This window comes from Thalassophryne amazonica, chromosome 17 (genome assembly GCF_902500255.1).
Source record: "Thalassophryne amazonica chromosome 17, fThaAma1.1, whole genome shotgun sequence".
Lineage (NCBI taxonomy): Eukaryota > Metazoa > Chordata > Actinopteri > Batrachoidiformes > Batrachoididae > Thalassophryne > Thalassophryne amazonica.
In genome coordinates, this window is record NC_047119.1 from 26847746 (window position 1) to 26868403 (window position 20658).

Genomic DNA, 20658 nt, shown 5'->3' on the forward strand with positions numbered 1-20658 from the left:
AACAGTTCACAGAGAAATAATTTCTTGGTCACTTGCAATTTAAACATTACCAAACAGGTTTCTAAATAAACATGTTGAATATGAGCCAAAACTACTATAAGAAATGGGTTATATAAAACTATAGTGCTTTATTAAAAAAAAAAAGAAAAGTTTGACCAACATTATCAGAGGATACAATTCAAATGGATCCATTTTATTTAAATTGGTTTGTCTACACAGATCTATATAAAATTAACTTTGTTTTCCTTGCAGCAGCTTTTGCTTGCAGTGCTACCCACCAAAAAGTTGGTGGCAGTAGTGCACCGTGTTGGCTTAAAACCCGCTATTTAAATGAAAGAGTAGAAGAAGAAGACTTTGCCAGTTGTCGTGCGTTTTGGCAATATGTGTTCAACAAGTTAATTCACCTGCTATGCAGCTTCTGTTTTATGGTTAAGAGACCATTAAGCAGGAGAGGAAACTAACAATGTGGGTTCGTCGACCGGGATTCGTCACAGAGAAGTCTGCGTGGATGAGACGAGGAGGAAGGAGGAACAAAGCAGCTTAACGTGGCGGGGCCTTTCCATCGTGAAAATGAAGCTGTGAATATTAAGACACTTAAAGGTAACGGAACCTAATGTGAGCACAAATCCGTTTTAGCCAGAAATAACAGAACTTCCTTAAAACTTGATTGAGCCAGCTATTGACTGAGAACCAAGCCAACCCATTTTTGACTAGCATGGAGCTAACGTTAGCCTCAGGCAAGCACAGGCCTAATTAAAATTTTGTCTTTTTTTTTTTTGTTTAATCTATTTTGGTATTAGCTGATCACGAGGATCGCTGGATCCGGTCGAGCTTGTGGTGTTTGAAGACAAAACAACAGGCTTTCCATTGGTACCAAGTATTATCTTATTTGCGCTGATTACTACAGCACAAATACTACAGCAGTGATCCGGAACCGGCAATGATCCGGAACTGGGCAAGTGACTGTAGTAACTTTGGTTAGCGCCATAGAAAATTTTGTATGAGTATATTTTCAGCTTGTTTGTTTGCGCTATACAAATATGACCAATAATAATATTTTTGGATTATTGCTTGTTTTTTTGTTTTTTTTTTTCCCAACAGCAACTGTGCCTGCTGTCATAACAGTTGTTAAATCAAATCCTCCATCTGACCAGTCGGTTGAGTGTCTGCCTGCAGTTGAATCACACCAACAGTCCGATCCTCTGAGAAAAGTAGTGAATCCACAGGTTTGTACAACCCCTGGCAATAATTATGGACTCACCGGCCTCGGAGGATGTTCATTCAGTTTCAATTTGGTAGAAAAAAAGCAGATCACAGACATGACAAAACTAAAGTCATTTCAAATGGCAACTTTCTGGCTTTAAGAAACACTATAAGAAATCAAGAAAAAAGATTGTGGCAGTCAGTAACGGTTCCTTTTTTAGACCAAGCAGAGGAAAAAAATATGGACTCACTCAATTCTGAGGAATAAATTATGGAATCACCCTGTAAATTTTCATCCCCAAAACTTAACACCTGCACCAAATCAGATCTGCTCTTAGTCTGCATCTAAAAAGGAGTGATCACACCTTGGAGAGCTGTTGCACCAAGTGGACTGACATGAATCATGGCTCCAACACAAGAGATGTCAATTGAAACAAAGGAGAGGATTATCAAACTCTTAAAAGAGGGTAAATCATCACGCGATGTTGCAAAAGATGTTGGTTGTTCACAGTCAGCTGTGTCTAAACTCTGGACCAAATACAAACAACATGGGAAAGTTGTTAAAGGCAAACATACTGGTAGACCAAGGAAGACATCAATGCGTCAAGACAGAAAACTTGAAGCAATATGTATCAAAAATCGAAAATGCACAACAAAACAAATGAGGAACGAATGGGAGGAAACTGGAGTCATCGTCTGTGACCGAACTGTAAGAAACCGCCTAAAGGAAATGGGATTTGCATACAGAAAACCTAAACGAAAGCCATCATTAACACCTAAACAGAAAGAACAAGGTTACAATGAGCTAGGGAAAAGCAACCAGCCGACACAAGCCCTGGGATCACACCAGGGACACCTCTGGGTGAACCCCTCCGACCCAGGTGAGCTCACGCTGCCCGATATCGACGACGGACGGATGGAACCAGCCCTCCAACAGCAGCTAATCGACCCAGTCCAGGCTCCATGAAGAAGGTTTGTTGTCAACTGGGTACAGGTGGCTCCTCATCTCCTTTTTCTTTAAAGACATTCTTGTAATATTCTATTTATTAGTTACTAGTTATTTTGGGGCCTAATCCAGTCTAATTCAATTTGGGAGTTTAATTACTTATTCACTACAACCTAAATGCTACATATAATTGGTCCCCGTAGTGAGGCCGGAATATATGTAAAGCAAAGTGTCTCCACTCAAATCACCAATAATCACTACTTTCTACATTTATTGGTACCCGCGTGTGAGGCTTTATTACTCATTCACTACACTATTATTGGTGCCTCCGTGTGAGGTTTAACCCATATTCGCTACATTTATTATTGGTGTCAAAGACGAAAAGGTAACAGTCACCGTACTCAGTGATGAGGTCCGCGCCCTGGAAGAAACTACCAGTGAACGTGACGAGACAATCACTGACTTACATGACGAACTTAAGCAGGCACATTATGAAATTATAATCCTGCAAAATGAGACTAAAACATGCAGACATGTTCTGGCTCTTGAAAAATCAAAGAACCAGGAACTGCACAAACAACTTGTTGACACAGACTTGGGTTTGATGGAAACTCGCCAACAGCTGGAGCTCACAAGCAAAGAAGTGCTCTCACTAAGACGAGACTTAGGCAGTCCTCGCATGAAACACGTAAGACAGCTGCATGACCTTGACCAAACCTATTTGGAGAGAGAAAAACTCCTCAAAAACTTCCTCTCTACAGGTACACACAGAGGACTCTTTCCACCTCCCTTTGTGGAAACAGACTCTTGTCCTCCAGAAAACTTTGACAGCCGTCGTGAGACTCTTGAGGGCTCACCTCACGATCCCCCTCCACACACTCAGCCTCTTTCAGTTCTCACCGATCGAGAACTTGATAAGCTCTCACAAAACATAACTCGCTTTGAGCCAAGTCCTGATGGCTCCCTGGATACTGGTACTTACTTGAATAACATCAAATATTTTCTTAGAAAATTTCCTCAAGTAACCAGTGACCACTTTATCTATCTTGTCAGAAGAATTTCTAGCTGCGAAGTTAGCAGGTTCCTTGAACGCCAACCTGAAGCGGTAAGACAAGACATTGAAAAGCTTTGTATGGCCCTTGAGAAAGAATTCTCCAACCCCGCAGCTCAGACAGGTTTAGCAGCCGCCCTGAAAGTCAAACAGGGGAGAAAAGAATCTCCCAGAGTGTATTACAACCTTCTGCTGCTTGCATACTTTGGTACACGCAACGAGCCAGACATGGAGGAAGACCTCAGCTTCAGAACCTTGTTTGTTGAAAACCTTCATCCTGCCCCCAGCTTTCACCTTGGAATCCTTGGGGACCCCAAGGAAGTCGACATTCAATGTTTGCGTGATCTTGCTTTGAAAGGTTTCACAAGGCAACAGAAAAGAGACTCTAAAGCCACTAAACATCATTCAGTTTTGAGTGTCAACACTCAACTGTCAGCCCTTGAGCGCAAAGGCGCCCCCTGTGGGCCACCTAAGCTCACCACAGGCGCTACATCAAGTTCTCCTAAATGGAAGCAGAAATTTACTCAAAACACACCAAGCATTCGACACGAACCATGCCCACAGCAACCATGGTCCCCCCAAAATGCTCACTACCTTGGATCAAAGAGTGATCCAAACTCAAAGACACAACATGGACAGTTTGCACCCAGATGCCGGGAGAAACCTACATACTGGGAAAGACAAACTGCTAACCAACACCAAAGCAGGATTTCCCCTGCAGATGAAAACGAAAACTCTGTCTTTAGGCAGAGAGCCCTAAGCATCCTAAGAGACGCCCTCTACGACCTGAAGGAAGAGAACCATCAACACATGGCTGATGTACTATCCATCACCTGTACGGTTCCACTTTCAAATGTAGCAACATCATTCCCTCAGCCTCACACACCTGAGGAAGGTCACAGACTGACTCAGACACAGATCCCGAGTCCTCGACTCGAAGCTCAAGACCAAACACCACGGAAAGGTCCACCTTTCTCCTCCAGCAACGCTCGTGGAGACACAGTCTACCTCAAGGAGAAAACATGTGCTAATCCAGACCGGGTCAGCATAAATGAACCAGGCAAGCAAAAGTTTTTGTGCAACTTGTCAGAAGACGATAGAACATGAAAACTATACCTGCCTGTAACTCTTGAAAATTCCTTCCAGCAGGAAGCCCTCATTGACACCGATGCCGATGTCACACGGCATCGGCATCAGCCAAACTGTTTAACAAACTGCAGGCTGAAACTAACAAGAACCTTACACACTCACCTTGCTCAGTTAAGATTCAATCTTACACTGACAGAAACATAACAATGTCATCCATGGCCCACATCCACCTGACGGTGGGGCCCATGAGCTTTGTCCATCCAGTTTGTATATCACAGCTGGATACTTTTCCGCTTCTTCTCGGCAAAGACTTCTTTGACCGAATTGAACCTCTCATAGACTTTAAGCGGTTGAAACTTTGGGCTCAGGTGCAGCAACCGCATTCCCTGAAGCTGCTACAACCGACTGTCAACTTGAGGTGCTACACACCTAGACCACCTGACCAAAACACCAGTCGACCAACCTGCATGTTCCTTCCCCGTAGGACCAGATCTCACCTGGTGTGTGACAAAAATCTCCACAGACGTGGGTCAAATTAAAATCAGCAGAGATCAAAGAGAAACTCTCTCCAAACTAACATAGCACATAAAAGAAAATGCTACTAAATCCTATGGTACACTTTGGGTACACCACAAGTGTTGAATAACTCAAACAAATTAAAATTAAATCTTGTTGCGTCAAAATACGCCGCAAACTTCTGCGACATCTTCGCACCCACAAAACTATTAATACTGCGAAAACTACGGCGAACAAACTACATTTGTAAATCTCTAAATTTACATAGCCTCACATACGTTACACTCTGACGCAGTGCTTTTGTATATAAAATTAACAGTAAGAAACAGCTACGCTGACTTAATAAAATTTCAAAGAAAAACTTTGAATCAATTGAGTTGAACATACCAAATTAAATACTCAAATTTTTATCAGTCAGTTTCATCTTAACTTTACCTTTATTATTTGAATTTATTTCCTTGAAATAAATTAGCATGTATTTAACCCATTATATTTCTTTAAATCTACTTGTGTAGAAAATGGAATCCAAAATAGTCGAAAAAGACTAAATATGCCTATTATTTTACTTAGATGCACCAAGATCATCAAGTATCTAAATGATTGCACAGCTTTGAATTTCCCCAAGATTTCTGAGAGCAAACATGTTTCTCCAAAAGGAGTAGGACACATCATCGACAGTAACACACTGATAATTGAGCCACCCAGCCAGTCCAATGGGGGGTGAATACTGTTTAATTCAAATTTTACTCAATTCTAATTTGATTTCAACCAGGTGAACACTAAAGTTGAGATCTTTTGTACCAGGTAAACCTGGACGAGTTTAAAATTTCAAATTCAACTAACTTGCATGTCCTTAATTGTGGGAGGAAGCCGTAACAACCAGACAGACCCACACAAACACTAGGAAAAGATGCAAGCTCCAAATTCTACCAATTAATATTGAAGACATTCAATTAACTTTTATGTTGAGAAATTTAAAGCAATCTTCCATTTCAATCGAAGCAAAGAATAGGATAAATGATGCAGACCCAAACGGTCTCCAAACGGTTGAAACAGGTCAAACCCTGAACACCTTCCAAAGTAATACTCTTTAGAGTTTACCAACCTAGAAAACAAAATGCTTTGCTTTGTTTATTTGAGCCACTCTGTGCTTATGACACCAGCCTTTACAGCGAGCATGGCCTAGGAGGACCTCGTCCATCATCAGCCACCGATGCCTCTTCTCAGCCAGCTTCTTCCTTGTGATGAAGTAATCAACCTCATCTATTTCTTCCTCAAATGGGGTGATATGTAGCGCGATGGCCTCGATTAGACCTGATTAAATAAAATATATTAATCCTCTCTCAACCACAAAAACCCACTGGGACAGAGACTGTGTTTCCACCTCAGTGGAGAAATTCCTAAGTCATCTGAAGATCTTCAGATAAGTTTTGGAGACATCACCCATGGTCTAACACTGCCTTCCAGAGAAAAACAAGGTTGTAATTCGTGAACTACATGACATGATAATGGCTTAACGTCAGAATCTGAGCTTCTCCAGCACAGGAGAACCCAAAACTTTTATGGTCAAGATAAGACAGGACCTCTCCTCATCCAGGGGGGGACCCTTTCCCCACAACCAGATGGGCCATAAATCATTGATTCTTCACAACTAACTTTTATCTTGAGTAAAACAAAGAAAAGACCTTTGGTTTTAAATAGGAATTTACATCGGTATGTCTCTCATTTATATCTAAAAACTTATGTTGTTGCATTTATTATTCAAATGAAATGCTTTGCATGTAGTCATTCCATTTATTGATATGCTCATGTTAACTGATTGTGTGTGTGTGTGTGTGTGTGTGTGTGTGTGTGTGTGTGTGTGTGTGTGTGTGTGTGTGTGTGACCTTTCGGCAGTATATAATGTGCTGATGTTGAAGTACTCTGTTTATCCAAAGGATGTGTTTAAATGTCTCGTAATAATGTGTCCATTTGAGTGTCTTAGAACAAATAGTATTTCAAATTAATTGTGTTTAAATAGTTGAATCATTTCTGCCTGCTCTAAGACATGAAGTGTCTGTGAAATCACACACCCTTAAATGGGCGGAGTTTGGTGACGTTAAGTCCCCTTTTAAAAGTTAGAACAGAGTCTTGCTCTCTCCTCTTTTCTGCCTCTCCCCTCTGCTCCCACTCTTCCTCTTTTCTCTTTGCAAACAATTTTATTTGGGCCAAGAGCCTTTGCTAAGCTAAGCTACCATGTGGCATTTATTCATTCATTCATTCTTTACCTTTGGGGCAAACTCGAAGTTTAACCTGACGCTTTTAAGGTGCGTCAAGCTTTTGAATTTTTAAGAGAACTTCCGAGCTGAGCTTTTCAAATTAACAGCGAATTTACAGAAAAACGACTTTTCCTTTTTCATTCAATTTTCAACGGTCTTATTAAAGTTTTATTTTTTCTAAAGTCACAAAGACTTTAATTTGGCTCCAACCATTTTGAAAGCTACTAAGAGGCATTTTCAACAAACACTTTCCACCTCTGGGTCACTGCAAGCTGACAACTTCGCTGATTCCACACCTGACTGCAGCAGCTGTTGAAACCAGCCGACACAAGCCCTGGGATCACACCGGGGACACCTCTGGGTGAACCCCTCTGACCCAGGTGAGCTCACGCTGCCCGATATCGACGACGGACGGATGGAACCAGCCCTCCAACAGCAGCTAATCGATCCAGTCCAGGCTCCATGAAGGTTTGTTTTCAACTGGGTACAGGTGGCTCCTCATCTCCTTTTTCTTTAAAGACATTCTTGTAATATTCTATTTCATAATTGGCTTCAAAATTAATCACTAAATTTCAATCAGATTTATTAAAGTTTTAAGCTTCACCTCTTTCTTCCAGCGTCTCATGAGTGAGTAAGAAAATTGTTTCCTTGAATGAACGTGTTTTTCATCACTGTCTATAAAATGCCAGTCAAATGTTCATTTCTTGTATAAATTGTAAATATTTTCTGCTGTGGTTTATTTTGGGTACAGAAGGAAACTCTTGGTCAACCGTATTGAAGAATTCATGATTTTCAGATCAGAGATTGATTAAACCAAATCGAGACTAATTAATTAATTTGAGACTGATAAATTGTTTAAATTATGGTACTTATGCCATATTTAAAAAAAAAAAAAGTGGTGCCCCATTAATGCTTAAATAATAAGTATTAAACCCTAAATCAATTATTTTGGTGACCTGTTATTTTGGGGCCTAATCCAGTCTAATTCAATTTGGGAGTTTAATTACTTATTCACTACAACCTAAATGCTACATATAATTGGTCCCCGTAGTGAGGCCAGAATATATGTAAAGCAAAGTGTCTCCACTCAAACCACCAGCTTTACTATTAATATTCGCTACATTATTGGTGCCTCCGTGTGAGGTTTAACCCATATTTGCTACATTTATTATTGGTGTCCCGTGTAGAGTCATTAATATTTGTTACACAATCGTCGACTGTGGATGACTAGTATGGAAGTAAATCTGTGCCATCAAAGTTAGAAATTGAATTTTTAAGGTTGAATTATTTTTAGCATCAAAATCAGTGTTTACACAGCACGCTTTCAGGGTGTTAAATGAGATGCAGATTGCTCTTAAAAAAAACACTCTTTTCACTGAGAAGTGTCGCATTTTTGACACGTCGTGGTGCAATGTTCGTGTTTCTTATCATCAAACAGCAACAGTTAAAATTCAACCCGATCCAACTTTCACCGCTTTGCACTGATGTAGCTTCGCGCTGTCCAATAGAAATGAGGCATCAAGCCAAAACACAGAAGACTTCAGTGCAGAAATGTGTCCCAGAACTGCTAATTTATACAACCCCTGGCAATAATTATGGAATCACCGGCCTCAGAGGATGTTCATTCAGTTGTTTAATTTTGTAGAAAAAAAGCAGATCACAGACATGGCAACTTTCTGGCTTAAAGATGACTGCCTGAAGAGAACATGTAAATTTCCACAGTCATTGATGATATGGGGCTGCATGTCAGGTAAAGGCACTGGGGAGATGGCTGTCATTACATCATCAATAAATGCACAAGTTTACGTTGATATTTTGGACACTTTTCTTATCCCATCAATTGAAAGGATGTTTGGGGATGATGAAATCATTTTTCAAGATGATAATGCATCTTGCCATAGAGCAAAAACTGAAAACATTCCTTGCAAAAAGACACATAGGGTCAATGTCATGGCCTGCAAATAGTCCGGATCTTAATCCAATTGAAAATCTTTGTTGTTTGTTTAGTTTTGTGTCATCTGTGTGATCTGCTTTTTTTCTACAAAATTAAACAACTGAATGAACATCCTCCGAGGCCAGTGATTCCATAATTTTTGCCAGGGGTTGTATATACGCCTACCCCTTTTACTATTACATTTATATATATATATATATTAATTTCAATCTGAATATCAGTGGGAAGAGGTCCTGTTGTTGCAGTCACACAGTCTGTTGTGACTGAAGTCCAGTCTGGGATCTGCAGAGCCTGGAGCAGTGCAGGCAGACAAAGGCTTTGTCTGGCGTTGGTCGTTGTGAAGCAGCCTTTGGTGTTTGGTGTCAGCTGACAGCTTCCTTTCTGCTTCAAACTGCCTTATACTTATATATCAACAGATACAAAAGAACAAAACAAGACATTTGGAATTAATCAATGTATTGAAATTTCTCTTCACAACAAGCTAAATAATAGTGCACAATCCAAAAGTAATAATGCGAAATTAGTAAACTTAATTGTCCATACTGTAAAGAGAAGTTATATTTTTATGAAGTCATTTAAAGCAGACTATATCATTTTTGGGACAGTTATTCCAAATGATTACTTTTTTTTTTTAATAGAAGTTTGAGTCTCTAGTTTTCCAAATGATAATGTTCCCCTCAAATTATGTCCTTCATTTTAAACAGATGTTTTGACATTTTGTTTACCAAGTGGTTAAAGTGAATTTAGAATGAATGTTTTGTGTCTCCATCAGAGTACATGGAGATCAGAGCTGAAAATGTGGATGTTGTACGGCACGCTTCATGCTGACAATCCGTGGCACTGGAAGGAGCAGCTTTATATCTGGGAAGAGTGTTCAGAACCAAAGGTTTGTTCAGTAGATGCTGCTAACTGAAATTTGTCATCTCACTGATACCATGTTACAGTTGTATGTTAGCATACAACCCAGAACGAGTAAGATTCTGGACTATTATCACATTTACATAGGCTTTAATGACATCCAGTATGTAAGACCAGATGTAATTGTAAACGGTGGGTTATGTATAAATACAAAATGAAGAAAATCAGAGGCACGGTTTTAACTGTTAAAATAGGTTGGATATTTAAAATTTGTTGTGCACTCATGTTGATCAAAAAAAATTTATCTAAATGAAAGTTTTCTAGGATTGAGCGGCTGTGGAGAGACCTGTGGGCAGCTGTAATGTGCATCTGTTATGATGTCCTCCACTACCTTGAAGAAGAGGGCTACCTCAGCATCGCCAATGATACGCACATTTTCTGCTGCCACTGTTCCTCCCACGGTTGCAAGATGACCTGGACACGTTTCACAGTGGTTGGGACAACCATCCGCTGCAAACAGAGAGCCACATGATCCCAAACCAACTGTGGGAGTTGGGTCGCACACATCACCCAGTTCCAGCACCAGAGAACACAGAGGTACATCAAATGTGATTTGAATGAATCATTTGGTTCACATTTGAGGTATTGAATTAGAAGCTAAGAGCACACAGAATTTTAAAGTGTGCCTGCTGTTACTGCATGCCATTAAATATGTTCTCTGTTTTTAGGGTATGGCCGTTCCTGACATTGACAGGGAGAACAGTGGACTTCCTTGTGATGACCTATTAAGCATTGTGGTTCCATACAGAGCGTGCCCACTCCCTGAAAGACAACTGACGGCTTTAAAAAATGCAGTCAACCCGAGAGCTGCATCTCAGTCCTTTGGTATCGATATTTACATTTCCACTGTTTTGTGAGCAGTTTGTGAATCTCTGAGAATCAGAAAGACTTCAGATTTGAATTTGTGTTTATTTTTTTGCAGGCATTCATTCAATTCAGTACTCTGAGTCCATTGTAAACACACTCAGAGTCCATTGTAAACACACTTTGAGTGCAGAGATTTATTTTGTTTTAAAGGACCAGATTAAACTGCAAAACCACCATGTACATTAAGAACCTTCAACTGTCTAACACTGAAAATAAAACAAGTGTAAACCCATCTTTTTATAACTTGAACAGTTTAACATGTCAACATTTGACTGAACTGAGTGTAAACACAGACCCAGATGTCACACAAGAGCAAATCCTGTGTGGCCAGTGCCGATACAGGACCGGATGTCATTTTTAAAGGATGTGTAATCCTTGTAATGCCCTGAGATGCGAATGGTCTCAAAGCAGGTGGAAGCTGTGGGATAGTGGTCATTGATGATTTCCACTGAGAGACTTTGAAGGAGAACCTCCCATCCAGTCCAGAATTTGAGGAGGCTGGTCAGTTCAGCTGGTGTTGCTATGGAGTAGATTCAAATGGATAAAAGTTAATCAGGCTAAATAGCCATTATCAACTGATTAGAAGATCAGTTAAACCATATAAACCTACCATTAGCTATGAACTGATGTAGATAGCTTAACATGCGGCATCTGGTTTCCACGGAACAGTCGTCATCATCGCTGTCTTCCTCACGAGGCCATGTTATACGCTGAAGAAGCACCTGGATTAAAAAAAGAAAAAAAATAGCACGAGTGTTTTTCTCTTTTACACAGACAGTAATAGATGCTGTCCATGTATGAACCATAATATTTACTACAGATGCAACACTTCAAGATGTTTCCTCTGTAGTGTGTGGGTAAGTTATGTGTGAGGGCGAGCATTGTTTTTGAGGATGCACAAGCAAATTTTGTTGTGCTGTTTTACTGTGCAATGACAATGAATGTGATTCTGAAGAGCAGAAAAATAAACCTCACCGCTGATACTTCCTGCTGCATCTTGAGGAAAGAGCAAGGCCACTGTGTCAGGTCTTTGGGTTATTAGAGTCCACATTGGGGTTTCCTTAAGACCCTGTCTGTTTGATTTGCTTCATGATGCGCCCTATTACCTGTAAATGGTAAAAAGGTGGAGAAGAGAACCCATAACATTTTATCTAAAAAGCAAGTTTGAAAAGAAACAGGTAAAGAATAATTCAATTTAAATATTTATTATGCAGCATTCCCCTGGTGAGTGACTTAAAAAAAAAACTTGTCCTGCAGACTCCCCATTATATTTTATGTTTCAAAAAAAAAAATGTAATTATCACGCAGAAATTTATGCAATTTACTGGAAGCTTTTGTTGTTAATATGGGCACAAATTGGGAAAAAGTGAAGCATTTTAATTTTGTCACATTATTTTAAAAACAGCAATGTGCATTTGTCACCAAAACATAACTCCTCAAATATGAATGTACACATTCATTTTCATGCCATTTTGTCTAAAAATAAAATATCCAAGGTTCCTTGTAAAGTTAAGAAGTCATCTTATTTGAAACAAGTTAGTTTTCATTTACAGAAGAACAAAGGTTTCTCAAAAAAAACAAAAAACCTCAAAAGTATTTTAATTACAAGTTTTATAATGTAAGAAATTACTTTAACTTCAGAATGTACAGTAATCAGAAAATCTTAAAGTTAAAAAAAAGTAAGGATTTTCTTCAGAAAAGTGTATATAAATTAGCAGTTCTGGGACACATTTCTGCACTGAAGTCTTCTGTGTTTTGGCTTGATGCCTCATGTCTATTGGACAGCGCGAAGCTACATCAGTGCAAAGCGGTGAAAGTTGGATTGGGTTGAATTTTGACTGTTGCTGCTTGATGACAAGAAACGCGAACGTCGCGCCACGTGTCAAAAATGCGACACTTCTCATTGAAAAGAGTGTTTTTTAAGTGCAATCTGCATCTTGTTTAACACCCTGAACGCGTGCAGTGTAAAAGGCCTTTAACACTCACGGTTTAATGTGCTTTCAGTCATCGTACTCGCTGCTTTGTATGCTCACTAAGGGTAGGTATTGATAAGATCTTACTGATATTGATGCCACTATCGATTCCGCTTATCGATCCAATTCTTTATCGATTCCCTTACCAATACCTCTTATGTGTCGACGCGGGTTGAGGAGCGGACCTGCGTCTGACGGAACCCAGCGCTAAAATAACCAGAAAGCGGTTCCAATAACAAAATTTATTGAATCACCCTCTGGTGCTAAACAAAGTGAAGAAACTAAAACAGCGTCATTCTGGTGGAGTGAAGGCTGGCACGCTCTCCAGCGCCCAAAAGGATCGAAGCCCGGCGCTTCTGGACTCACTATTACCGCCAAACACCCCCCAGGTGGACACGACAAACCAACTCTGAAGGATAGAAGAGGTGAGGTAAGTCAGCAGTTACAACCAATATCCTTCAAAAGACACACACCATCAGCAACACATTCAGGTCTGTATTTTAAGCTTTATGCAAATGAGCAGCTTCTCACAACAGGTGGAGGATCACTTGTCCGCACGCCACAGCAGTGAGAAGCGAGCTGCACAATTCTCATCACAATTCAAATCTACTGCGTAACAAAATACCAAGTTACTATCAACGAGTAGTCAAACAATTAATCACCTCTGATGTGTGCTGACAGCATGTGTCCCTCACCCTTCCTGCTTCACAGGCACGATGTGTCAAACCCAGGCGCGGTCCTCAGCGTCTCACAAACGAACATCACAAGGTCGAGTTCCCGGCAATTCTGCTTGAATCACACATGGCTTAAATGCAGAACGCCATCCAATTATCTGCTTCAGCTGAAAGTCTTTAAGGCTGCACGTGAGCACCATTCACAGGTGCTGCACATGATGTTGATGAGGGTGAAGGACTCTTCAGCCAGCACCTTCTCCACAGACAAATCAGTTTTCATACCACCTGGAGAGCAAAGAAAAGAAAAGAACACCAAAATGTCCAGCCACGCCCCCCAACACACAACACCTCTTGTGAATTTTCTGTGTACTAAAAGTAGGCTTTACAGGTTTTCTACGCATGTCAACATTTTATTGAGTCTTAAATAAATATGAAATTGGTCCCTGGATCCAAGATCTCTGGACATAAAAAAAAATAATAATAAAATCTGGACATGACGGATCCTAGATCTCTGGACAAAAATAGAAATAGACAAAATCTGTAGTTTTTGTCAAAAGCATTTCCTTTCAGGTTTTAATGACACAAATATGACTCCATTGCTTCGGACCTCTTGCAGCCAGCTGCGTGCACATCAGGATGTAATTCAAAAAGAAAAGAAGACAATTATTTTTGGTGGAGGGGACAAAAAACAAAAAAAACCTGGCTTTGGTCGGTTGTAGTTTGTTATTTGCTTTGAAGTTATTAATTCCGACCGAAATCTATCTTTCAATCTTTACTCGGCAGATAGCTGCGGAGCGTTTGCAGACGGACGATTCTTGTTTCTTGCCGCAACAAGACAAGCGTCCCAGTTAGTGACTTTAATCCACACAAAAATGACATCTTTAAATGACTTTGAGGGAGTATAACGAAGAATTTGCGGATCTGCCGCTTCTGATTAGCAACGAACCAGAGACCCACCGAAGCAGTGGGTTGCAGCACTGCTTCAAGCTTCAATCATCTTGAAGCAGCGACCACTTCTGCGATAAACACCCTCAAAAACAACAGCCGCTCCGGCGTAATGTGAACTGAAGGACTGATAAGGGAATCATTAAGCAAAAAAGGCTATTCATGTCAGTGGATCAAACCATTTGTCACACATTGTTAGCGCTACTTGGAGAAGCAATGAACCAATGGGCCGAAGCACTGCTTCAAGCTTCAACCACTTTGAAGCAGTGGCGCTGAAATCTTCTTCGTCTTTCGGCTGTTCCCGTTAGGGGTCGCCACAGCAGATCAATCGTTTCCATCTCACCCTGTCTTCTGTATCTTCCTCTGTCACACCAACCACCTGCATGTCCTCTCTCAGCACATCCATGAACCTCCTCTTTGGTCTCCCTCTTCTCCTCCTGCCTGGTGGCTCCATCCTCAGCATCCTTCTCCCTATATACACGGGGTCCCTCTGCACATGTCCAAACCATTTCAATCTCGCCTCTCTGACTTTGTCTCCAAACCGTCCCACCTGAGCTGTCCCTCTGATATGTTCATTCCTAATCTTGTCCATTCTTGTCACTCCCAAAGAGAATCTCAACATCTTCAGCTCTGCCACCTCCAGCTCTGCCTCCTGTCTTTTTGTTAGTGCCACTGTCTCTAAACCATACAACATAGCTGGTCTCACTACTGTTTTGTAAACTTTCCCCTTCACCCTTGCTGATATTCTTTGGTCACAAATCACTCCTGCCACCTTTCTCCACCCACTCCACCCTGCCTGCACTCTCTTCTTCACCTCTGTACCACACTCTCCATTACTTTGAACAGTTGACCCCAAATATTTAAACTCATCTACTTTCACCACTTCTACTCCTTGTAACTGCACTATTCCACTGGGCTCCCTCTCATTCACACACATGTACTCAGTCTTGCTTCTACTGACTTTCATTCCCCTTCTCTCCAAAGCATATCTCCACTTCTCCAGACTAGACTCAACTTGCTCTCTACTCTCACTACAGATCACAATGTCATCTGCAAACATCATAGTCCATGGGGACTCCTGTCTGATCTCATCCGTCAACCTGTCCATCACCACTGCAAACAAGAAAGGACTCAGAGCTGATTCTTGGTGTAATCCCACCTCCACCTTGAATGAGTCTGTCATTCCGACTGCGCATCTCACCGCTGTCACACTATTCTTGTACATGTCCTGCACTACCCTAACATACTTCTCTGCCACTCCAGACTTCCTCATACAATACCACAACTCTTCTCTTGGCACCCTATCATAAGCTTTTTCTAAGTCCACAAAGACACAATGTAACTCTTTCTGGCCTTCTCTGTACTTTTCCAACTATTCTCAGAGCAAACATTGCATCTGTAGTGCTCTTTCTCGGCATGAAACCATATTGCTGCTCACAGATCTTCACCTGTTTTCTAAGCCTAGCTTCTACTACTCTTTCCCATAACTTCATGCTGTGGCTGATCAGCTTTATGCCTCTGTAGTTACTGCAGCTCTGCACATCACCCTTGTTCTTGAAAATAGGAACCAGCACACTTCGTCTCCACTCCTCAGGCATCCTCTCACTTTCCAAGATTTTATTAAACAATCTGGTTAGAAACTCTACTGCCTCCACTGGAATGTCATCTGGACCGACTGTCTTTCCACTCTTCATCCTCTTCATAGCAGCCCTCACTTCTTCCTTGCTAATCTCTTGTACTTCCTGATTTACTCTCACCACATCATCCAGCCTTTTCTCTCATTTTCTTTATTCATCAACTCTGCAAAATATTCCCTCCACCTTCTCAGCACACACTCCTCACTTGTCAGCACATTACCATGTGCATCTTTTACCACCCTAACCTGCTGCACATCCTTTCCAGCTCTGTCCCTTTGTCTGGCCAATCGGTACAAGTCCTTTTCTCCTTCCTTACTATTCAACTTCTTGTACAGCTCGCAATATGCCTTTTCCTTTGCTTTTGCCACTTCTCTTTTCGCCTTATGCCGCATCTCCTTGTACTCCTGTCTACTTTCTTCATCTCTCCGACTATCTCAAAACTTTTTCGCCAACCTCTTTCTCCTTATGCTTTCCTGGACATCTTCATTCCACCACCAAGTCTCCTTGTCTTCCTTCCACTGTCCAGATGTCATACCCAGTACTGTCCTAGCTGTCTCCCTCACCACATCTGCAGTACTTTTCCAGGTGTCCAAAATTGCTTCCCCTCCAACCAGTGCTTCTCTCACCTGCCTGCTAAATTTCACACAACAGTCTTCCTCCTTCAGCTTCCACCATCTAATCCTTTGTTGAGCTCTCACTCTCTTCTTCTTTTTTACCTCTAAAGTCATCCTACAAACAACCATCATGTGCTGTCTAGTGACACTCTCTCCTGCTACCACCTTAGTCTGTGATTTCTTTTAGCTTGCATCTCCTATAAAGAATGTAGTCCACCTGTGTGCACCTTCCTCCACTCTTATATGTTACCCTGTGCTCCTCCCTTTTCTTAAAGTAGGTATTCACCACAGCCATTTCAATCCTTTTTGCAAAATCAACTACCATCTGTCCTTCCCCATTCCTATCCTTGATACCATATCTACCCATTACTTCCTCATCACCTCTGTTCCCTTCACCAACATGCCCATTGAAGTCTGCTCCTATCATCACTCTTTCATGCTTGGGCACACTCTCCACCACCTCATCTAACACACTCCAGAAATCTTCTTTCTCCTTCATCTCACAACCAACCTGTGGGGCATATGCACTGATGATATTCATCATCACCCCTTCAATTTCCAACTTCACACTCATCACCCTGTCAGACACTCGCTTAACCACCAACACACTTTTAACATACTCTTCCTTTAAAATGACCCCAACACCATTTCTCTTCCTGTCCTCACCATGGTACAACAAGTTGTACCCACCGCCAATGCTCCTGCTCTTACTTCCCTTCCACTTGGTCTCTTGCACACACAATATGTCTACCTTTCTCCTCTCCATCATATCAGCCCATACCGGATCGGGCCGCGACCGATCCGGTATGGGCTGATATGATGGGAATTCGATTCTGAGTCTGCATAGTTCGGTTGGCTTGTTTTACGCCGGATGCCCTTCCTGATGCAACCCTCCTCATTTATCCGGGCTTGGGACCAGCACTCAGAATGTACTGGCTGCACACCCCATGTGGCTGAGTTAGCAGCGGTTCTGGAAGAAGACAAAATGGGCGTGATGGAGCTTTGGTGAGTATTTACTTTTTCCTATTTGTGTTTGTGAAATTCACCAATAGACACATCCACTCATGAACCGGATTAATGCAGTGGCAAGTGTGCAAATTGCATTAGCAAGTAGCTAGCAGTGTGTGAGAAATGATTTGATCCACCAACATGAAAGCATTTTTGCTTAATGATTCCCTTATCGGTCCTTTTGTTCACATTACATAGGAGCAGCTGTTGTTTTTGAGGGTGTTTATCGCGAAAATGGTCGTTTCTCTACGCTGATTTCAGCAGCAGCTCTGAAATCAACGTAGAGAAATGACCACCATCGTGCCACCACCGCCTTCTTCTTCTTCTTCTTCTTCTTCTTCTTCCTCCGATTTGGTGTCAGTGACACATGACCAATGGAGCAAAACGTAATTGGTTGAATGTTGGATGCTTGAGTCAGGGATCGATTGCTTCTCCCTGCTTCTCTATTTTTTTTAGGTTGAATTTTTTTTAGGTTGTATTTTTGAGGTTGAATTTTTTTTAGGTTGTATTTTTGAGGTTGAATTTTTTTTTTTTTTTTTTTTTTTTTTAGGTTGATTTTTTTTTAGGTTGAATTTTTTGAGGCTGAATATTTTGATGCTGAACAAATTCAACCTTACAAAATTCAACTTCAAACTCTGATTTTGATGCTAAAAAAAATACAACCTTAAAAATTTTGATACTAAAAAATTTCAACCTTAAAAATTCAATTTCAAACTCTGATGGCGCAGATATACTTCCATAGACTGGATGAAAGTCATATTCAGTGATGAATCTGGAATCTTCATTGGGCAAGGTGATGATGCTGGAACTTTTGTTTGGTGCCGTTCCAATGAGATTTATTAAGATGACTGCCTGAAGAGAACATGTAAATTTCCACAGTCATTGATGATATGGGGCTGCATGTCAGGTAAAGGCACTGGGGAGATGGCTGTCATTACATCATCAATAAATGCACAAGTTTATGTTGATATTTTGGACAACTGAAAGGATGTTTGGGGATGATGAAATCATTTTTCAAGATGATAATGCATCTTGCCATAGAGCAAAAACTGTGAAAACATTCCTTGCAAAAAGACACATAGGGTCAATGTCATGGCCTGCAAATAGTCCGGATCTTAATCCAATTGAAAATCTTTGGTGGAAGTTGAATAAAATGGTCCATGACAAGGCTCCAACCTGCAAAGCTGATCTGGCAACAGCAATCAGAGAAAGTTGGAGCCAGATTGATGAAGAGTACTGTTTGTCACTCATTAAGTCCATGCCTCAGAGACTGCAAGCTGTTATAAAAGCCAGAGGTGGTGCAACAAAATACTAGTGATGTGTTGGAGCGTTCTTTTGTTTTTCATGATTCCATAATTTTTTCCTCAGAATTGAGTGATTCCATATTTTTTTCCCTCTGCTTGGTCTAAAAAAGTAACCGTTACTGACTGCCACATTTTTTTTTTTTCTTATAGTGTCTTATAGTGTTTCTTAAAGCCAGAAAGTTGCCATTTGAAATGACTTTAGTTTTGTGTCATGTCTGTGATCTGCTTTTTTTCTACAAAATTAAACAACTGAATGAACATCCTCCGAGGCCGGTGATTCCATAATTTTTGCCAGGGTTTGTATTATGGTTAAATAACATTGTACAATGTCTTGTGCCAGTAGATTCTAAAATTCACATACAACAAGAAAAATATTCAAACATTTCTGGTAAGAAATATTCTGTAGATTTGGAATATAATTTGAAAATACAGTAAAATCTGCCAGCAATGAAGTTGTATATACTAACTTTCCTTCCATATATTTATTACTGATATAAAGTTTTAGATGTCCCTTGCATAATGTTGCATCTGCATAGTGTGTCTGTGTGTGTACTGTCTATGGTACCATACACTTGAAACAGAAGGACTTCTATGCTATACTATTGAGGTTTACCACCTTATCTGGGGTGAAAAAACTCAAATGACCCAACCAAAAAATGGATTTTTGGACACCTGAGAAGGCACCAGAATGCATTTGAGATTTTATATTTTTGGGGGGTGACAAACACCAGACCCCCTGCCAGGAACTTCAGGCCTGCGGCCCTTGCCAAGATATTTCACATTTTTATTTTGTTGTTGTTGTTGTTGTTTTTTCCCATGGCCCACTTTCGTCACTCCATTTTTACACAGATTTGTCCATGCTCATGATGAAAGGTCAACAGCATAACCTTAATCATTTGTGAAGCATAGGATTTAATGTAAAGTGAGAACTTCTGTATTAAGGTTGTAACATGGATATACTCAACAAAAATATAAACGCAACACTTTTGGTTTTGCTCCCATTTTGTATGAGATGAACTCAAAAATCTAAAACTTTTTCCACATACACAATATCACCATTTCCCTCCAATATTGTTCACAAACCAGACTAAATCTGTGATATTGAGCACTTCTCCTTTGCTGAGATAATCCATCCCACCTCACAGGTGTGCCATATCAAGATGCTGATTAGACACCATGATTAGTGCACAGGTGTGCCTTAAACTGCCCACAATAAAAGGCCACTCTGAAAGTTTTATCACACAGCACAATGCCACAGATGTCGCAAGATTTGAGGGAGCGTGCAATTGGCATGCTGACAGCAGGAATGTCAACCAGAGCTGTTGCTCGTGTATTGAATGTTCATTTCTCTACCATAAGCCGTCTCCAAAGGCGTTTCAGAGAATTTGGCAGTACATCCAACCAGCCTCACAACCGCAGACCACGTGTAACCACACCAGCCCAGGACCCCCACATCCAGCATGTTCACCTCCAAGATCGTCTGAGACCAGCCACTCAGACAGCTGCTGAAACAATCGGTTTGCATAACCAAAGAATTTCTGCAGAAACTGTCAGAAACCGTCTCAGGGAAGCTCATCTGCATGCTCGTCGTCCTCATCGGGGTCTCGACCTGACTCCAGTTCGTCGTTGCAACTTCGCACAGCCATTGAAGAGGAGTGGACCAACATTCCACAGGCCACAACTGACAACCTGATCAACTCT

The 20658-nt window shown here is 40.9% G+C and overlaps 1 protein-coding gene and 1 long non-coding RNA gene across 5 annotated transcripts; one reads left to right on the forward strand and one right to left on the reverse strand.

Moving 5' to 3' along the window:
- The first annotated feature begins 338 nt into the window (after positions 1-338).
- Positions 339-11034, forward strand: LOC117529801. Of its 4 annotated transcripts, none has more exons than XR_004566105.1 (6): positions 339-600; positions 1102-1226; positions 7247-7531; positions 9790-9903; positions 10192-10472; positions 10604-11034. XR_004566105.1 is itself a non-coding variant. In XM_034192665.1 (4 exons), the coding sequence occupies exon 4, from the start codon at positions 2754-2756 to the stop codon at positions 4305-4307; it is 1554 nt and encodes a 517-aa protein (XP_034048556.1). In that variant the 5' UTR covers positions 339-600; positions 1102-1226; positions 1698-1703; positions 2020-2753; the 3' UTR covers positions 4308-4377. The 4 variants fall into 4 exon arrangements, 1 of the variants encoding a protein (XP_034048556.1); XR_004566107.1 differs by having other exon boundaries at positions 10200-10472; XR_004566106.1 differs by lacking the exon at positions 7247-7531.
- LOC117529802 lies at positions 10864-12225 on the reverse strand. The gene is made up of 2 exons (XR_004566108.1): positions 11413-12225; positions 10864-11322 (listed from the first exon to the last, which is right to left on the reverse strand). It is a non-coding gene; the product is annotated as an uncharacterized LOC117529802 (long non-coding RNA).
- Between the last annotated feature and the right edge of the window lie 8433 nt (positions 12226-20658).

Bases quoted from the DNA above. Each gene is read 5' to 3' on its own strand.
- LOC117529801 (XM_034192665.1), top strand. From the start codon at position 2,754: ATGGAAACTCGCCAACAGCTGGAGCTCACAAGCAAAGAAGTGCTCTCA.